General features: G+C 40.6%; 1 protein-coding gene across 2 annotated transcripts in view; it reads right to left on the bottom strand.

The window, feature by feature from the left end:
* The window catches only part of RIPK1 (receptor interacting serine/threonine kinase 1), a 40,852-nt gene that overhangs the window by 20,588 nt on the left and 302 nt on the right, over positions 1 to 19,962 (bottom strand). Inside the window, exons 2-5 of one of the 2 annotated variants that reach the window (XM_077770025.1) lie at positions 8,264 to 8,480; positions 6,669 to 6,825; positions 2,810 to 2,947; positions 1,351 to 1,582 (exon numbers count right to left, since the gene is read on the bottom strand). In XM_077770025.1, coding sequence (XP_077626151.1) covers positions 1,351 to 1,582; positions 2,810 to 2,947; positions 6,669 to 6,825; positions 8,264 to 8,415 — 679 coding nt within the window. In that variant the 5' untranslated portion in view covers positions 8,416 to 8,480. Of the gene's footprint in view, positions 1 to 1,350; positions 1,583 to 2,809; positions 2,948 to 6,668; positions 6,826 to 8,263; positions 8,481 to 19,962 lie in introns of those variants that run through there. The other variant, XM_077770026.1, reaches the window with a different exon arrangement.

Below are 19,962 nucleotides of genomic sequence, written 5' to 3'. Positions count from 1 at the left end.
ACCTCTGCAGATGAAAGATAAAATTCACACCAAAGAGGCATCTTGATAGAACAAATAGAATATGTGACTAAAACCAATGGCATACTCCAGATTTTACCATAAAGACAAATAAGGTACAGCTCTTACCCATAAGGAGCTCAGTTCATTGAAAGTGACGTAAAACAGAGTGGTAATTGCTATTCAAAAAGTAAGTACAAAAGTTTCTGCTAATACAACCATGACTAGAGGGTCAGAGAAGTCTTTGCCAAGTCCAGAAAAATAAGCGGGATTTATCCACGTAAAGAATCAGGAAGCAGGACTCAGAAAGGAGGATTCCAGGCCAGGGAAGCGGGATATGAATAGACTGGAAGTCCAGCAAGCCTTGGAAAGATTTCAAAAAGATGAGTGAGATGGTCATACTTGCCTTTTAGGATGACCAACATGGCTGCAGTGTGAACGGGGAATGGCATGAGCAGCCGTCAGCGGAAATATGGAGAGTCTGAACTACATAGAGTCTGGTGGGGATACAGAGAAGCGGATGGATTCAAGATGTAGCCTATATCACATATATACCTTGAGTTCATGGGCTTAAATGTCTGATTGCATGTAGGAGACAAGAGGCAAAGCTAAGACTTAGACATGGAAGGTTTCTGGCTTGGCAACTAGGTAGGGTGCAGGGGTGGGGGGAGGGTGATGCCATTTTCTGAACATGAGAAGAGCAGAGTCAAGAGGACTACACAGAGAACAAGTAGAAGATCAATCTGTTTGAGGGCATGTTGCTTTGGGGTTCCTCTGGTATGTGTAAGCAGAGAGAGAAGGAGAGAGAATCCCAGGGAGGGATCCCTAACAGCACAGAGCCCTGACACAGAGCTAGATCTCACGAACCATGAGATCATGACCTGAGATCTAGAGTCTCCAGAGTCAGAAGCTTAACAACTGAACCACTCAGGTGCCCCCCAAAAAAGGAATTCTTGAGTGAAGGAGCAAGTGAATGAATGAAAGGATGTCTCCTAAGCAGAAGCAAGGAAGCTTTCCCATCCAGGAAGAATCCCGGAATTCTACAATACCTCCCAAGCTCAGGTACATCATCAAGGCTCCTACTTTTCCTGTGATCTCTGATTCCTAAACTGAGATTAAACATTCATTCAACAAAAATGTATTGAACACTTACTGTGTTTTCAGGCTCTGTGTATATAGAGACTGGGGAAATAGCACTGAATCAATTAGAGATGGTCCCAGCCCTTGTGGGACTAGCTTACAGTCTAGTGGGTAAAAAGACATTATAAATCTTAACTGACTTCATTGAAGGCCACTATTTCTCTCAGCAGTTTTGATTAACATACAGATTCCACTGCTCTATAAATGTCTTACTTTCATATGGCTCCTTATTCGCAAATATTGCCCAAAGTACTATGCCAAAGCTGTACACATCTGACTTCTCCGAGGGCTTTGCGTTGATGTCATTCAGATGCTCAGGGGCCATGTAGCAGAGGGTTCCACCATTTTTCTTAGGGGCACTATTATTCATTTTCCTCTGCTCATTAATTTCTTCTTTAGTCAGTTTACTCCACGTCTTAAAAGAAGCCACGCCAAGGTCAGCTATCTGCAAGAGATTAAGTCAAGGGGATTGTTCTGTGAAAGCTATAAGCAAATCAGACTTGTCTTTAACTTTGGGGCTTATCTAATAGATGCAAGGTATAGTGAATTTCCTGAAATGGTTGCACTAGATTCTGAACAGACTCATAGAAACGGTGTGTCTCTTCAACCATCTAGAAAATCTCCCCTAAGAAATGTCCATGTGAAATTCTGGTATCTCAATTCTTATGCAATAAACCCAGGGAATTTACTAGTAGGGTTGGGGGAGGGGGAGGGAAGAGGAAAAGCAGAAGTCATTTCTGACATGAACTACAGTAAAACATGTTTATTTTAATTCCTCATTTACTCTGTATATGTTTTTCCAACTACTTCTGGGGCTAGGAATACAAGGTATTTTCTTCTCAGCAGATTTGTAGAGCAGATGGTAACTAGGTACTGCACCTTCAGTTTTCCCAAATGGTGTCCCGAAGCCCAAGGATGCGAGATTCTAAGGGTTCCAAAGACACATTGAGGAAAAGGGTGGTAGTGTTACTTGTTTTGAGTTGTTGGCCTGAACCTAAGAGAAGACAGGATGGGAAGGAGGAGAAGCAGACAAGAAAGCAAAGAGAAAAATACAAAGGTGAGACACAGAACAAAGAGGGAGATGGGAGGACAAAATTACAGAACCATATGCGGAGAAGAAATCAAAGGTGACAGTTTCACTTTTGCCTCTAGGAATCCAAGCATATAGGTATGAATTCCAGCCCATGATTATCTAAAATCCAGAGATTCTAACATAAGAGATACATTAGAAGTAAGTTATTAATGTAAAGAAGGAACTGTCCTTTAAAGTCGTAGGATTAAAAATCTGTCCAAGATTAGAAGGAAGTGTTAGAAGCACAATCTTGTAGTAGAAGGATGCCTGTGTAAGCAGTTCCTGAGTTCTCCCCCAAATGCTGCTTCCCCTTTCAGATTCTCGCACTTGGATTCCTGCTGCCAAAGCCAATTAGATGTAATGTTCCATCTAGTTAACTCTTGCTCTTGAGTGAACAAAAGGAAAATCCTTTCCCCTTGTTCCCTTTACTACACCAAACTGATACAAAATATAGATTAAAACCTTCCAGCACCACTGCCACCAGTTATAAGCTTAGTGAGGTTTTCCTTTAAGGTCTACCATGTACAAAAATGGGTTTATAGTGGAGAATTAAAACTAAAATCACCCCAATCTTGTAGATGCCTTTAGATTATGATTTACCTTAATGTGAAAGTCATCATCAACGAGAATATTTTCAGGCTTTAGGTCCTTGTGTATTACTCCTTCTCGATGTAAGTAGCACATTCCTTCAATGGTTTCCAGAATTATCCTTCCTTTTACAGAAAGGGGGATACTGATCTAAAACAGTGATATTAAGTCTATGAAACAGAAAGGCAAGCAAACAGGCCAAACCAACTGTTTTATTCAAGAGTACTGGGGTCTGAACATTAGGACAGACAGGTGTTCCTCGACATCCAATGGGGTTATGTCCCACACCCATGATAAGTTAAAAATACTGTTAAACTGAAAACGTATTTAACTTAACCTAGTGAACATCATAGCTTAGCCTAGCCTATCTTTTTTTTTTAAATAGTTTATTGTCAAGTTGGTTTCCATATAACACCCAGTGCTCATCCCCACAAGTGCCCTCCTCCATGCCTATCACCCCCCTTCCCCTCTGCCCTCAGTTTGTTCTCAGCATTCAAGAGTCTCTCATGGTTTGCCTCTCTCCCTCTCCCCCACTATTTTTCCCCTTCTTCTCCCACACGGTACTCCGTTAAATTCCTCCTAATCCTCCTATACGTTAGCCTAGCCTATCTTAAATGTGCTTAGAACACTTGTATTAGACCTCGTTGGGAAAAATCTTGAACACAAAGCCTATCTTATAATAAAACGTTGGATGTCTCATGTAACTGACTGAATATGAAACGGCAAGTGAGAAACAAAATGCCTGTGTGACTGAATGGTTGTGAGTGTATCAGCTGTTTACCTTGTGATCACATAGCTGACTGGGAGGTGCGGCTGGCAGCCACTGCCCAGCATCATAAGAGAGGATCGTACTGCATCACTAGCCCAGAAAAAGATCAATTCAAAATTCAAAGTATGGTTTCCAATGAATGCCTACTGCTCTTGACTGTCATAAAGTCAAAAAATCGATAAGTCAAACTATCGTTAAGTTGGGTATGATCTGCAGTTACCAGGATCCCTTCTATTATGCTCTTCAGCACTGCTGCCATTTTAAAAGAAACCTCCTTTTAAAGAAAGAGTTCATCCCAGGTGCAAAGTGTATTAATGTTGTGTTCTGTCGTGTAAAATAAAACTCTCATGCCAATATGGCGATATACTAAAATGCTATAAAGTTAAGCTCCTTGAGAGCAAATCATCATCATCATTATAGAATGCATCCTGACTACCTAGCATGGTGCCTGGAATGTTTGTTGAGTGATGAATAAATAAACAAAAAAACAAGTATTTTTCTATAGTACATTAATACATGCTACTACATATTGAATAGGTGAACAGTGTCACAGAAATGTGTAGATGAACATTGAGAAAAAAGAATACAAGAGAACGTGTTCACACAGATTACAAACATGTAAAGACTAATCTATGGGATAACATGATGTTAAAACAATGCTAAAGTGAGTTTAATATTTATTTGGTGATTTGGTATCAGCTATTTCAGGTCTTTGTAATTCTCAAGTCCCTCTTACTTACGACTGTATTCTAGTTGTATAAATATCAACATTAATACAGAGAACTCCAATTTCTATCATAGCAGTTAAACATTAGTTTTGCTTGGGGCACCTGGATGGCTCAGTAGATTGAGCGTCCGACTTCAGTTCAGGTCATGATCTCACAGTCTGTGGGTTCAGGCCCCGCGTCGGGCTCTGCTGACAGCCCAGCCTAGAGCCTGCTTCAGATTCTGTGTCTCCCTCTCTCTCTGCCCCTCCCTCACTCACACTCTGTCTCTTTCTCAAAAATAAATAAAACATAAAAAAGGACATTAGTTTTGCTTAACAATGAAAAACATGAACTGTGTTTGTATGTGTGTGTACATGTATGTGTGCACAGTCTCTAGTTTACAAACAGGCTTTTTCCTAAAAGTTTAGGTATATGTTGGTTATTGGTAAACAGTAAAAAAATTTAAATGATGGAAGTTAGATTCCCAAGTCAACCCCCCAAACCATATTTAAAACCCATAATGTAGATGAATTAGAAGCCTGATAACCAGCATACAAAAAATAGCCGGAGATTTTCCTTTCTTCCTTGATACACCTTTGGACTTAGGAAAAAGTTCTGAGCAAGCAAAGGAAAGACCCTTATCATTCCATTTCCCGATTTTCTCCCTCATGTCCTCTGAGTTCCTTCTGGAGCCCAAACTAGTCTACCTTATCTTTGCCTGATCTGGGAGAATGCTGCCTTGTCCCTTAAGATTTACCTCCAAATCAAAACGGCTATTTACTCCATGCGGCAGCTGGTCTTACCTAGTTTTGGGGAGAACAAATCTGATCAAATTACAACACAGTGTGTATAACTGAACATCTCTTACCCTTCACACAGGTATCTGTGAGAGATGTCTGGGACTTAAAAGAATTTAAGAACAGACATAACTGCGGGCAGATGTGGGGGGGGCGTGGAGAAAATGGGAAAGGGGAAATATCTGCCCAAAGATAGCCACATCCCACTGCTGTCTCATGCAATCTATGCTTTGGCCAAATCCAGTAACTTGTAGTTTCCCAAATTTGGCACACTCTTCATTCCTTTGCACATGCCATTGTCTCTGCCTGGAACCCTTATTCATTCCCTAATTCTCTGCTTGTCATTTGGGCTTTGGCTCCTTCTGGAATCCTGTCCTATTTATCCCACCCTGAAGTGACTACCTCCCCTCTGTGTTCCCACAGCACCCTAGGAGGATGTCTATCAAAACACCATGACACTATACCATTCACTTCCTTATCTGTCCCTCTTTCGTGTCTGTTTCATATTTGCTATTGCCTCCTGAGCAACTAGCACAAGGCGTTGCTCTTAATAGGCAGATAAACTCGGGGCACCTCGGTGTCTCAGTCAGTTAAGCATTCCACTCTTGATTTCTGCTCAGGTCATGATCTGACAGTCATGAGATCAAGCTCAGTATGAAGCTTGGGATTCTCTCTTTCTCTCTCTCTCTCTCTCTGTCTCTCTCTCTGTCTCCCACTGCCCCTTTCCCCTGAGCTCTCTCTCAAAAACAAACAAACAAAAACAAAGCAAAACAAAACAAAACTTTAAAAATTACTCTATGGGGTGCCTGGATGGCTCAGTCTGTTAACCATAGGACTTCAGCTCAGGTCATGATATCATGGTTTGTGGGCCTGGGCCCCGCATCAGCTCTGTGCTGAGTGTGGATGGAGCCTGCTTTGGATTCTGTGTCTCCCTCTCTCTCTGTCCCTCCTCTGCACATGCTCTGTCTCCCTCTCAAAAATAAAGAAACATTAAAAAAAATTTTAACAGATAAAATCTAGAAAATGCTTTATCAAAGTGATTTGGTTTTCATAAATCAATTTTTATTTTCCTATTTTAAGTCTTACTTATCCAGTGTTGTTGTCTCCAATGTTCTATATTTAGCTTGCAAGTTTCTTAAATGGTATCAAAGAGCATCATCAATAGTCCATCTCCACATATAGTCTTTTCGAGCGTACATCCTTTAACCAATCAGCCAGTGTTTGCTGTTACCCATTAGGCATATACTTCACATCAGACCATGTGCTTCATGAAGACAGTGCCCGTCCCTGATCAGTGGATGCCAGGGTGGCTGACAAAAGCCTACTACAAGACTAAGACATGAGGGGGACCTCCCCAGGTGAGGGGTACAGACAGCTGTCTGCAAGGACTGATGGGAAGGCAAGACCACCTTCTGGGAAGGGCAAGTCCAGGATGTTTTAACAAGGGGACTGACTTCAGAAAATCCAAACTACCTAGCAACCCACACAGGGGTAATGTGATACCAACAAGCTACAAAAGAACACAGTGAAGACAGCCATCACAGACAGGCAGCCCCTCAGCGCCGTGCCTGTGCAGCATGCAGCAAAGCCTTCCTTACCTCTGCTTTCAGAACGTGCATCAGGTTGCCCTTTTCCATGTACTCCATCACCAGGGAATAGTTTCCTTCTTCTAAGATGACGCCTAGGAGCTTCACCACACGACTATGTCTCAGCCTATGCATCATCCTGCCCTCCTCAAGGAGGGACTCGTTGTATCTGTGGGAGAGAAAGGTGCTGTTAAGATGGGCACGGTTAGCGCCCTTGTCCCTTGTGACCCCCAGAAACGCAGTGTATATGGCTCCAATGCATCACATGGCATGTGCTTGTGTTGGTACTTGTGCACATACTGATCCCTTCCGGGTCCAGGCTACAAGCTTGCGGAGGCAGAGGCGTTTCCTGGTCATCTCCATATTCCTCCTTTCCAGTAACAGGCAGTGAGTGCTCAAAAAACGGTAGGTGGATACCGAATGAACACCAAGTAAATGAAGAGCAGCAAGGAACAGTAGCCTGAGAAAAGGGCTGCATTGGAAGGGGTAATTAAAAATGTTGCCTCTCTTGGGGTGCCTGGCTAGCTCAGTCAGTTAAGCGTCTGACTTGGGATCAGGTCATGATCTTGTGGTTCATGAGTTTGAGCCCTGCATCAGCTCTGTGCTGACATCTCAGAACCTGAAACCTGCTTCAGAGTGTGTCTCCATCTCTCTCTCTGCCCTTCCCCCATTCGCGTTCTCTCTCTCTCTCTCTCTCTCAAAAATAAACATTAAAAGTTTTTTTAAAAAAAAGCANCTGGTCATCTCCATATTCCTCCTTTCCAGTAACAGGCAGTGAGTGCTCAAAAAACGGTAGGTGGATACCGAATGAACACCAAGTAAATGAAGAGCAGCAAGGAACAGTAGCCTGAGAAAAGGGCTGCATTGGAAGGGGTAATTAAAAATGTTGCCTCTCTTGGGGTGCCTGGCTAGCTCAGTCAGTTAAGCGTCTGACTTGGGCTCAGGTCATGATCTTGTGGTTCATGAGTTTGAGCCCTGCATCAGCTCTGTGCTGACATCTCAGAACCTGAAACCTGCTTCAGATTGTGTCTCCATCTCTCTCTCTACCCTTCCCCCATTCGCATTCTCTCTCTCTCTCTCAAAAATAAACATTAAAAGTTTTTTTAAAAAAAAGCAGCCTCTCTTGGTAACCACTCTAGCAGGAAGAGAGGGAGATGAAACAAATCCACCAGCTGCTTTAAAGAGAGGGCTTCTGGAACTTCTAACTACTAGGCTACTTTCCCCCCTCCCTAGACTTAGGGATGGTCCTCATGAAAACTGTGAAGCAAGTACATAAGTCTATCTCACTGACCCCTCCCCATTTTCTTCTCATTGCCTCCATCACCCTTGATCTCCTTCACCTACTTTATTTCCTTCCCTTTGTCTTTCATTATTTATTAACTGTGAGCTTTCTGCTAACCAGCCTCAGAATCCTCATCAGCGAGACAGGGATATTAATAACCAGCTCACAGCGTTCTCTGACATAAAGCCCGCGAGCTGACACACCACGGTCTGGCTCATTCTAAAGCCTGGGTCATGCGTATCAGCTGCCTCGCCCTTCTCCTCCACAGTAACTCTTCCCACGGCCAGCCCATAATCTGGCCCACCCACCTCTGCTCCCAACTCACTCGGTGCGCTTGGGGCCCGTATACACCTTTTTCAGGATTACAAGTCCATGGGATCTGTGTAAACACAAAGACACCTTCCCGAAGCCCCCGCTGTCGAGATGCCCCTGCTCCAAAAAGTCGCTAGATTTCATCTTAATGTCATCCAAGGACATGTCTGCTTTCCTTGTGAATCCTCAGAATGTCCAAAAATGCACTTCTTCCCCCTTCAGAGCTGTGCCTGTAAGAAAAATAAGAGAACATCTTAGTGCAAAAAATCATTATTCCAAAAACATGTGAAGTTCTACCATGTGTTTGGTGGAATCACAGAAAACCACATTTTTTTTCTTTTACTTTAAAAGGTCATTTTATCCTAATCCACCTATATGTGCAAACATATGGTCTCTGTCCTTCTCTGCCTGACTTATTTCGCTCAGCATAACACCCTCTAGTTCCATCCACGTTGCTACACATGGCCAGATTTCATTTTTTCTCATTGCCATGTAGTATTCCATCGTATAGATGAACCACATCTTCTTGATCCATTTGTCTGTTGATGGACACTTAGGTTCTTTCCATGTTTGGGCTATTGTTGAGAGTGCTGCTATGAACACTGGGGTCCATGTGCCCCTGTGCATCAGCACTCCTGCATCCCTTGATTAGGAGGAAGCTAATGGAGGACCATGAGGGAGAAGAAGGGGGAAAATAGTGGGGGAGAGGGAGGGAGGCAAATCATGAGAGACTCTTGAATGCTGAGAACAAACTAGGGCTGATGGGGGTGGAGGAGGGGAAGGGGGGTGATGGGCAAGGGGAAGGGCACTTGGGATGAGCACTGGGTGTTATATGGAAACCAACTTGACAATAAACTATTTAAGAAAAATAAAATAAAATAAAAAATAAAAGATAGTTTTATTGACCCATATTGGAACAAAAAACGATGAGTGATGAGAAAGTCTTTATGTTATAGGTTCTCTTTTTCTAAAGGGAGAAACATTGTGTTTTGCCATAAAAAGACAAGAGATATACATACGGGCAGACATGTGTATCCACAGCCTCCTAATGGAGCCTCCCCGCTTCTCTCCCTATTCCTCTAGAGTCTACTCAGCACGGCAGCCAGAGCGATCCTTTTGCAAGTGTAAACTAAACTGTGTTACTTCTAAAACTCTCCACACACTCAGGGTAAGACCAAACTTCTTCCCATGACCTACAGAACCCCCACGTGCCTGCCCCCGCCACCTCTCCCCTCTTGCCTATTCGACTCCTGCCACACTGGCTTTGTTTCTGTCTCTTGAACTTGACATGTTCTTTCTCTTCTGAGGACCTTGGGACGTGTTCTTCCCTCTGGCTGGAGTGCTCTTCCTTGGATATTTTTCACAATTTGCTCCCTCTTCAAAAAGTCCTTCACTGGCCTCCCTGCCTAAAGTAAGCCTGTCAATATATATGTATTTTTAGCCTAGTTCCATTTTTATAGCAATTATCATCATCTGAAATACTCTTGTTTATATATCTTCGAGGGGTCAGTAACTCCCATGAAGGTAGAAATTTTTCTCTGTTTTGCTCATTGTTGTATTTTCAGAACTTAACAAGTCTCGAATAGGTACACACTCATTAAATACACAATATGCATCTTTATATTTATAATATTGAATTAATAACTAATTTATTATTACCTATTTCAAAAGACTACAGATTTTAGGAGCAGGAATCATGCCTGTTTTCCTTCAGCATTTTAGCCTCAGTGCCTTGAAGGCTGCTTAGGATATAATAGATGCTCAATAAGCATGTTTGAACTGAACAAGGTCATACTCATAAATACATGGATTAAATGGACCCCCGATTTATTTTAAACATTGATAAGCCCTTTCTGAAATGATAAACACTCCAAAAAGCACCCAGAATTGAAAGAAACTTTTTTAACAAACCTTAAATCTTTAGCTACTGTACAAATGTAATGTTTTCCACTCCACCTTTGGCAACCTCTTTGATTTTTCCAACCTAAAACTAGTCATTTACCAAGTCAGACTGTATTTTTGGATTCACCCACTCCTTTCCATGCCCACTGACATTCTTCTAATAAAGACTTTTATTGCTTCTTGTCTGGACTTTTACAGAAACCTTCTAACAAGTCTCCTTGCCTCCTGTCTAGACATCCAACATATAGGATGCCAGATAATTTTCTTAGAGTTCATACTTAGTCATATAATTTCTTCATTCAAAAAACTCTATACCTACAAGGTTTGTGTGGCCCTGTATAACTGAACCCTGTCTACAAAATTAACCATAGGATTCTCACCCTTGCATTCAAAGCTCTGATATTCCTAATTTTCCAGCTTTACTTTTTTTTATTCTGGTTAATATATAGTTTAGTATTGGTTTCAGGAAAATTTACATATAACACCCAGTGCTCATCCCAAGTGCCCTCTTTAATGCCCATCACCCATTTAGCCCACCCTCCCCCACCAAACACCTTCCCTCTAGCTCCTCAGTTTGTTGTCTATATTTTAGAGTCTCTTGGGGTGCCTGGGTGGCTCAGTTGGCTAAGTGTCCTACTTCAGCTCAGGTCGTGATCTCAAGGTACATGGGTTTGAGCCCCAAGTTGGGCTCTGTGCTGACAGCTCAGAGACTGGAGCCTGCTTCAGTTCTGTTTCCCTCTCTCTGCCCATCCCCCACTTGTGTTCTGTCTCTCAAAAAAATGAATATTAAAAATATGGGGAAAACAAATCTCTTATGGTTTGCCTCCCTCTCTGTTTTTATCTTATTTTATTTTCCTTACCTTCCCCTATGTTCATCTGTTTTGTTTCTTAAATTCTAGATATGGGGGCGCCTGGGTGGCTTAGTCGGTTAAGCGTCCGACTTTCGCTTAGGTCATGATCTCGCGGTTTGTGGGTTCGAGCCCCGCGTCAGGCTCTGTGCTGACTGCCAGCTCAGAGCCTGGAGCCTGTTTCAGTCTGTGACTCCCTCTCTCTCTGACCCTCCCCTGCTCATGCTGTCTCTCTCTCTCTCTCTCTCCTAGAAATAAATAAAAATATTTAAAAAAAAATTCTAGGGGCGCCTGGGTGGCTTAGTCGGTTAAGCGTCCGACTTTTGCTTAGGTCATGATCTCGCGGTTCGTGGGTTCGAGCCCCGCATCGGGCTCTGTGCTGACTGCCAGCTCAGAGCCTGGAGCCTGTTTCAGTCTGTGACTCCCTCTCTCTCTGACCCTCCCCTGCTCACGCTGTCTATCGCTCTCTCTCCTAGAAATAAATAAAAATTTAAAAAAAAATTCTAGATATGAATGAAATCATCTATTTATCTGTCTCTGATGGACTTACTTCACTTGGCATAATACACTCTATAGTTCCATCCATGTTGTTGTAAATGGCAAAATTTCATTCTTTTTGATTGCCAAGCAATATACCATTGTGTGTGTCTCACATCTTCTTTATCCATTCATCGGTCCATGGACATTTAGGCTCTTTCCATAATTTGGCTATTGTTGATAATGCTGCTATAAACACTGGGATGCATGTTGCCCTTTGAATTTATATTTTTTTTATCCTTTGGATAAATACCTAGTAGTGCAATTGCTGGGTCATAGGGTAGTTCTATTTTTAACTTTTTGAGGAACCTCCATACTCTTTTCCAGCATGGCTGCACCAGTTTGCATCCCCACCAACAATGCACAAGTGTTCCCCTTTCAACACATCCCTGCCAACATCTGTTTCCTGAGTTGTTAATTTAGCCATTCTGACAGGTGTGAGGTGGTATCTCATTGTGGTTTGATTTGCATTTCCCTGAGGATGAGTGATATTGAGCATCTTTTCATGTGAAAACCACCACTTTTAGTCTTTTAGACTTCCATTTCTGGCAACATGGAGGACTAGAAAAATTTTAAAACCTTCCTGCCACAAAAGACCTCTATGTGTTGGATAACATAACACAAACATCCATTCAAATGCATAGCACAGGTAGGACCAATGGAAAGGAAAATAACTCCAGGGACTAAAAAAGGAACAGGGCACTGGCCACAGGGCAATGACCCACTTGGTGGCTGCTATAGACTGAATGCTTGCGTCTGCCCCAAACTTCATTTGTTGAAGCTCTAACTCCACTGTGATAATATTAGGAGGTGGGGTCTTTGGGAGGTAATTGGGTCATGAAAGAAGAGGCCTCATGAATGAGGTCAGGGTCCTTATAAAAGATATGAGAGTGTTCATTCTCTCTCTCCAGTACATAAGATACAACAGGAGGACAGCCATTTGCAAAGGAAGCAAGCCCTCACCAGACACTGAATCTACTGGCACCTTGATGCTGGACTTCCACCCTCCAAAACTGTGAGAAATAACTGTCCATCGTTTAAGCCACCAGTCAAGAATTTGTTATAGCAGGTGAACTAAGACCGTGGCTCTGTGGTGCACGGCCAATCTTGACATCCAAAGGTCAAGGCTTAAAATCCAGCCAGGGACAGACAGTCAAGCAATAAATAAAAGAGGGTTGAAACAGAGACTTCCCCCTTAACACGGCATTCCTCAATGGGCTACCTATCCCTCAATGAAAGGATAGCCAGGAAAAAAGCAGTGCACTAGCAGAGAAACTCATTTGTTATAGATTAGACACGGGGTATAAAAGAACCTCCAAGTGAATTCATAACCTTGAGACTGTCTTCAAATAGATTTGGGCTTTGAATTTATACTCGTCCTATGGCTAAAATTGCCCAAACTAAGAACTTTAAAAAAAAAAAAAAAAAAAAGGTGGTGGGGCAGCTGGGTGGCTCAGTCGGTTAAGCATCTGACTTTGGCTCAGGTCATGATCTCACAGTTTGTGAGTTCGAGCCCCACACCAGACTCTATGCTGACAGTTCAGAGCCTGGAGCCTGCTTTGGATTCTGTGTCTCCCTCTCTCTCTGCCCTTCCCCTGCTCATATTCTGTCTCTTTCTCAAAAATAAATAAAGATTAAAAAAATTTTTTAAAGGATTGTAAATACATACCATGGATTACTACTCAGTAATAAAAAGCAATGAACTACTAATACAAACAACAATGTGTACAGGTCACAAAACATGGTAAGTAAAAGGAACCTTGAACAAAAGAATACATACTGTGTAATTCCATCTATATTAAGTTCTGCAAAAAGTATTCTATGTTGGAAAAAGAACACTGGATGCCCACAGACAGGGTGAGGACTGAATGGTCTGGAGCATAAGGAAATTTTCTGGGGTGACAGTAATGTTCTGTCATCTCAGTGGGGACTAGAGTTACACACACATAAGCATTTGTCAATACTCAATTTGTTTCTACATTTCTATATTTATTAAATTTTCCCATATATTCCTCACCCAGCTTCTAATAGTATATATGTCAAAACTAAGAAACCAACTTTGTACATTACTATTAACTAAACACCCTACTTGATTCTGATTTCACCCAATTTTTTTTTTTTTTAACTAATGCCCTTTTTGTGTACCAGGATCCAATCCAGAATACCACATTGCCTTTTGTAGCTCTTGATTTTTTAATTTTTAAAAATCTTTTGACCCCCTTCACCCATTTCTCCCATGCCCTGTCTCCAGCAATCCCCATCTATTTTCTCTCTCTATGAGTATCTTTTCCTTAAGATTCCACATATAAGTGAGATCATATGGTCTTGGTGTTACTGACATTTCATTTAGCATAATGTCCTCAAGGCCCATCCATTTTGTCACAAATGGCAGGATTTCCTTTTTTATGACTGAATAACAATAATGATAATAATAAGTATATGTATTATATATGTCACATCCTATTTATTCACTCATGTATTGATGGACTTTTAGACTATTTCCATATCTTGGCTATTGCAATTGATGCTGCTATGAACATGGGAGTACATATGTCTTTTTGAGTTAGTGTTTTTGTTTTCTTGTATTTTTAAAAAAAATTTTAATTTCTATTTTTAATTTTTTGAGGAAGCTCCATATTGTTTTCCATAATGGCTACAACAATTCACATTCTTACCAACAGTGCGCGATGGTTCCCTTTTCTCCACATCCTTGTCAACACTTGTTATCCTGTCTGTATGGTAACAGCAGTTCTAACAGGTATGAGTGATATCCCATTGTGGTTTTAATTTGCATTTCCCGGATGATGAATGATGCTGAGTATCTTTTCATTCACCTGTTGTCTGTCTGTATGTCTTCTTTGGAAACATGTCTATTCAGATCTTCTGCCCAGGTTTTAGTTGATTTTTTAAATTTTTGCTGTGAAGTTGCTATGAATTCTTTATATATTCTGGATATTAAGCTCTTAAGATATAGGATCTGCAAATATTTTCTTCCATTCAATAGGTTGCCTTTTCATTTTGCTGATGGTTTCCTTTGCTGTGAAGAAAGTTTTTAGTTTGATGTAGTTCCAGTTGTTTATTTTTGCTTTTGTTGCTTTTACTTTCGGTGTCAGATTAAAAAAAATCATTGCCAGGACCTGTGTCAAGGAGCTTATTGCCTATGGTTTCTTCTGTAAGTTTTATGATTTCAGATGTTATGTTCAAATCTTTAATTCATTTTGAGTTAATATTTTTGTATGGTATAAGGTACTGGTCCAATTTCATTCTTTTTTATGTGGCTATACAAGTTTCTCAGCATGATTTCTTGAAAAGATTGTCCTTTTTCCATTTTATATTCTTGGCTCATTTGTTGTAAATTAATTGGCCACACATGTGCGAGTTTATTTCTGAGTTCTCTATTCTGTTCCATTGATCTATGTGTCTCTTTTCATGCCAATGTCACAATATTTTAATTACTATAGCTTTGTAATAGAGTCTGAAATCAGGAAGTGTGATGCCTCCAGCTTTTTTCTTTCCTGAGATTGCTTTGCTGATTCAGGGTCTTTTGTGGTTCAATATACATTTAGGATTGTCTGCTCTATTTCTATGAAAAATGCCATTGGAATTTTAATAGAGATGGAATTAAATCTGTATATTACTTTGGGTAGTACAGACATTTTAATGATATTCATTCTTCCAACCCATAAGCATGGAGCATCTCTCCACTTATTTGTATCTTCTTCATTTTATTTCCAAAATATCTTACAGTTTTCAGTACACAGATTTTTCACCTCCTCAGTTAAATTTATTCCTAGATATTTTTTCTGATGCAATTGTAAACAGAACTGTTTTCTTAATTTATCTTTGATAGTTCATTAGTGTATAGAAATGCAACAGATTTTTGCATATTGATTTTATATCCTACAACATTACTGAAATCATTTATTAGTTCTAAAAGTTTTTTATGGAGTCTTCATGGTTTCCTATAGATAATATCACGTCTTCTGCAAATAGTGACAGCTTTGCTTTTTCCTTTCCAATTTGGATGCCTTTTATTTCTTTTTCTTGTCTAATTGCTGTGGCTAGTGCTTTCAATATCATGTTGAAAAAAAGTGGCAAGAGTGGGCATCCTTGTCCTATTCCTAATCTTAGAGAAAAAGCTTTTGGCTTTTCACCATTGAGTATGATGTTAGCCGTGAGTGTTAAATCTTTTTAACTTTACACTTTGAAATTTTTTATAATAAAATATTATAAGGCAGAGAATTTAAAAAAATTACCTGAGGTGTTTCTGAAAATGCCCGGGCTGATGGCAGTCTAGTGGGTAGACCATGCCACCCCAAGAAAGCTCCCATAGCAGCACAGTAGACAACACTATGAACCATCTTTCTGTAACATGAGACATCACCCAAAAGAGGAAGCACCCTCTGGAAAGAAGCACGTCTACCAGGTAGACAGGGAGTACGGGAGCCTACTTAAATAAAGGGCATGAAGATCAGGGGCCAAGGGTGATGGTGGTGCTGAGGCAGGCATTGAAGGAGAGGTAGCAGAGCCATAAATGCCGTGGAAAGAGCACACACAGGCCTTTCTCTTGTGAGTAATAACTCTAGCTCTAAAATTCGTTAGTCCCATGACTTGGGTAACTTACATAAGCCTCAATTTCCTCATTTCTGAAAGCAAAACACATTTGTTGCCTACTTCATGGTTCTGGCTATGATTGGCTCAGCTGCCCACATTTATCCACATTTAACCGATTTCACTGGGCTTTGAGAATGCTTGTGTGTAGCTGAGATCCTCTGCTCAGCAGTCCTCTACTGATCCATCCTTGTAAGAATGGTAGAGTGGGAGGAGATAGAGTCATTTGTCCCACTCTCCCCTATAACCCTCTTAGGGCGCATTCTTCTCCTAGTTCATACTGTTCATTCTTTGGGTCTCAATGAAATGTCATTTCCTCAAGGAAGCCATCCTAGGTCTTCCCATTAGACATCTTCACAGCACCCTTTACTTCTCCCTTGAAACAGTTAAGATAGCTCTACTTTGAGAATTATTTCTAATTAATTGCACAGAAGGCAGGAAACTATCTTGCACACTGTCTACAATGTCTAGGACAAAACCTGACATATGGCAGTTGATCATTAAATGGATGATTATTTTTTTAAAAAGAACTATTTAATTGTCCAAAAATAAAACATACAGTTAAATGATTTACAGGACATTCATAAGATGGAATGTTATATAGTCATTCAAAATTACAGGTAAAAATAAAAAAATTTTATATATACAGGTAGATGTCTAGATATACATATAGATACAGAAACAGGAAAAAAGACAACAAAAGACACCAACGTGTTAGCAAGGATTATATTTGGATAGAAGGATGATCTTTACTTTTTCCTGCACATTTTTACATTTTCCAAATTTCCTACAATAAACATGAATTACATTTATAATAAAATGTATTTCTTTTCATTTTGTTTAATGTTTATTTTTGAGAGAGAGACAGAGCACGAGCAGGGGAGGAGCAGGGAGAGAGGGACACACACAGATCTGAAGCAGGCTCCAGGATTTGAGCTGTCAGCACAGAGCCCAACTTGGGACTCAAACTCACAAGCTATAAAATCATGACCTGAGCAGAAGTCAGACACTCAACCAACTGAGCCACCCAGGCACCCAAATAAAATGTATTTCTTAAAGAGAATAATTCCTTCACTCAGTATTTCTTCAATTTAATCAGAGCTGCTGAGATAGATTATTTACAAGGGTATTCCTGGGAACATTACAGAGAACGGCAAAAGCATATAAAAATTTTACATACACAGAAGAGAGAATAAATTATATCATCCATACTCTGAAATACATCTAGCAGTTTTCAAAAACAATGTTGTATATGAATATTTAATAACCTTAAAAAAAAGGCTCACAGACAGAGTAAAGAAACAGGAAGGAATTATTAACGCTGAAATATGCCATTTGGGTGTAAGGTTTCAACTTTTTTTGAGGAATTCTATTAACTCTTTCTCCCTCAGGCAAGATCTTGTCTCCTCAAATTGACCAGGACCAACTAGGATTTGCAGAGCCTCCTGCAATCCTGATGAACCTCAGGGGAAGGAGGCCTCCAGGTGATTCCATGGCCCTCTGTGAGGCTGGCCCTTGACCCAAGTCAGTTCTCCTTCCAGTCCTGCAGTTTGCTAGTTTGGTCTGATCTTACTTAATCCTGTGCACCTCTTGCATAGTTTCCAGTGATTTCTTCTTTTTTTACTGTGGTTTTTTTCTCCCTTTTTTCCATGGAACAATTCAACTTTCTAAGCACTGAATATCTTAGGAAGGTCTTGTGAGTAATTTAGATACCCAAGTCACAAAAACACTGAATGTAGGCAGGTAGAAAACTATGGTACAGAGCAATTAATGAAAGTACACTGCCCTCTTATATCTAATTTCAACTAATAATGTAATTATGTTCATTTTAATAGAATTTCTTACTGTTTTTCATAAACAGATGTTAATTCAGGAACTCAGGAATGCAAATTTTGTCCACTGAAATTAACTGAAAATTTCAAGGAATTTCACAAATTTCTAAGATGTCTTCTAAAGCAATATAAGTCTATATACATATCAAAATACTCATATCTATATTTAATTGTGTTTGTCAGTTACACCTCACTGGGGGAAAACAAATAAATAATAATGCCAAAAACAAAGGCAGAATTAATTTACAGTATTAACAGACAGGATAACCACAGGATAGTGGTTACTCTGACAGAACATAGGAGATAATGAATGTCTTATTTCAGAATGATGGCAATGTTCTATTTCTTAACCTGGGTAATGTTCACTTTGTGATACTTCACAGAGCTGTTCAGTTATGAAATGTTCACTTCACATTTGATGATGTTATACTTCAATAAAAATATTTTAAAAAGGGGCGCCTGGGTGGCTCAGTTGGTTGAGCATAGGACTTCGGCTCAAGACATGATCTGGCAATTCACGAGTTCAAGCTCCGCAGTGGGATCTGTGCTGACAGCTCAGAGTCTGAAGCCTGCTTCGGATTCTATCTCCCTCTCTCTCTGTCCCTCTCCCACTCATGCTCTGTCTCTCAAAAATAAATTTAAAATGTTAAAAAAATTTTAAGTTTTAAAAAGACTTAAACATATTCATATTTATCTTTCAGTAGTAGACTATTGTTTTTTGATTTTTAAATGATGGCCATACATAAAGAGTCAGAAAATGTCAGCTGCCTACCTATCATTGCCCCTTTATTCCCTGCTAATAGAACTCTGATTTTACTGAAGTATCCAACGTGGACTTCTCTAAGGTTCTTCTAATTACAACAGCTTAATGCTTTGCCCCAGATAAACAAGAGCCCCGAGTAAGGAAAAATCAAATGAAAAGCAAAGGGCAAGACTGAAAGAGTTTAACCAAGTATTATCATGTACATTAGCACATTATGACTCTATGAGTTTGTTTTATTCTTACCATTCTAATTTAGAAATAAACTAAAATCTGAAGTTAAAAGAGTCATCTAAAGTGGCAGACCCTGGAACTGAACTTTTGTTTCTTCATTCAAACCTCTACCATGGATTCACTAACACATGCTACTCTTCTAGATAGTAAACTATAATCTGTCTTTGTTAAAATTCCATGCAAAGACCTAATCTTATAGCCTTGCTCACCTATACACATTTTTGCTTGATCACAACTTCCCCCTTTACTCTGTTACCTATCTGGTGTTTACCAAAGGGCTTCAGAAGAGTGGGTTGAATATAACAGACTCAGGCTTTGCCCAAAACAAACAGGAGCTCTGGGCAAGGAAGAGCCAAAGGTCAGCAAGAAATAAAGAAATAACCGCCCCTCTTCCTATCCCTGGGGTTTTGTAGCTTAACGTCTTCAAAACCCCGAAGAGATTCTGCAGCACTTCGTAAAAGCAAACTTGCCACTGACTACCTAAGAGGTTTCCTAGGGTTAGGATACTCATCCCTTTTGCCGCTAAGGCAGTTGACTCTTCTTTTCCATTTACCGCTCACTTCTAAGAGTATCCGGAAATGTTTCTGTTTATCTCTGCAACCAGCGCAGCCCCGAGGGCAAGAGTAAAAGGCCCTTTCAAAGGGTTGGTAAACAGTCCCACCCCGGGACAGGTACGTGATCCTATTATGACCAGAGCATGCACCACTGTACGTTAAGGACACTGCGATGAAAACCCATTATCGCTACAGAATGAGAGCAAACAAAGCATCGCCACACCGTCATCCTGGCCCGAGGGCAGGTTTACGTCCGCAGCCCGGCCTTTGACAGTTCAGCACGGGACCCTAGGAAATTCCGCGGGCCCCGCCCACCACCCAATTTCAGGGAATACGGAAGGCTCTGGAGCAGCTCTACTTCCTCGACAGCCGCGAGCTCCGCCCACCCACCCGACAGGCCCACTCAAAGGTCGACTTCCTGTGAAATCCTAACC

Source organism: Crocuta crocuta, unplaced genomic scaffold (genome assembly GCF_008692635.1).
Source record: "Crocuta crocuta isolate KB4526 unplaced genomic scaffold, BGI_CrCroc_1.0 scaffold24, whole genome shotgun sequence".
Lineage (NCBI taxonomy): Eukaryota > Metazoa > Chordata > Mammalia > Carnivora > Hyaenidae > Crocuta > Crocuta crocuta.
The sequence above is the reverse complement of the archived record's forward strand: the minus strand, read 5'-3'. Positions and strand labels throughout refer to the sequence as shown.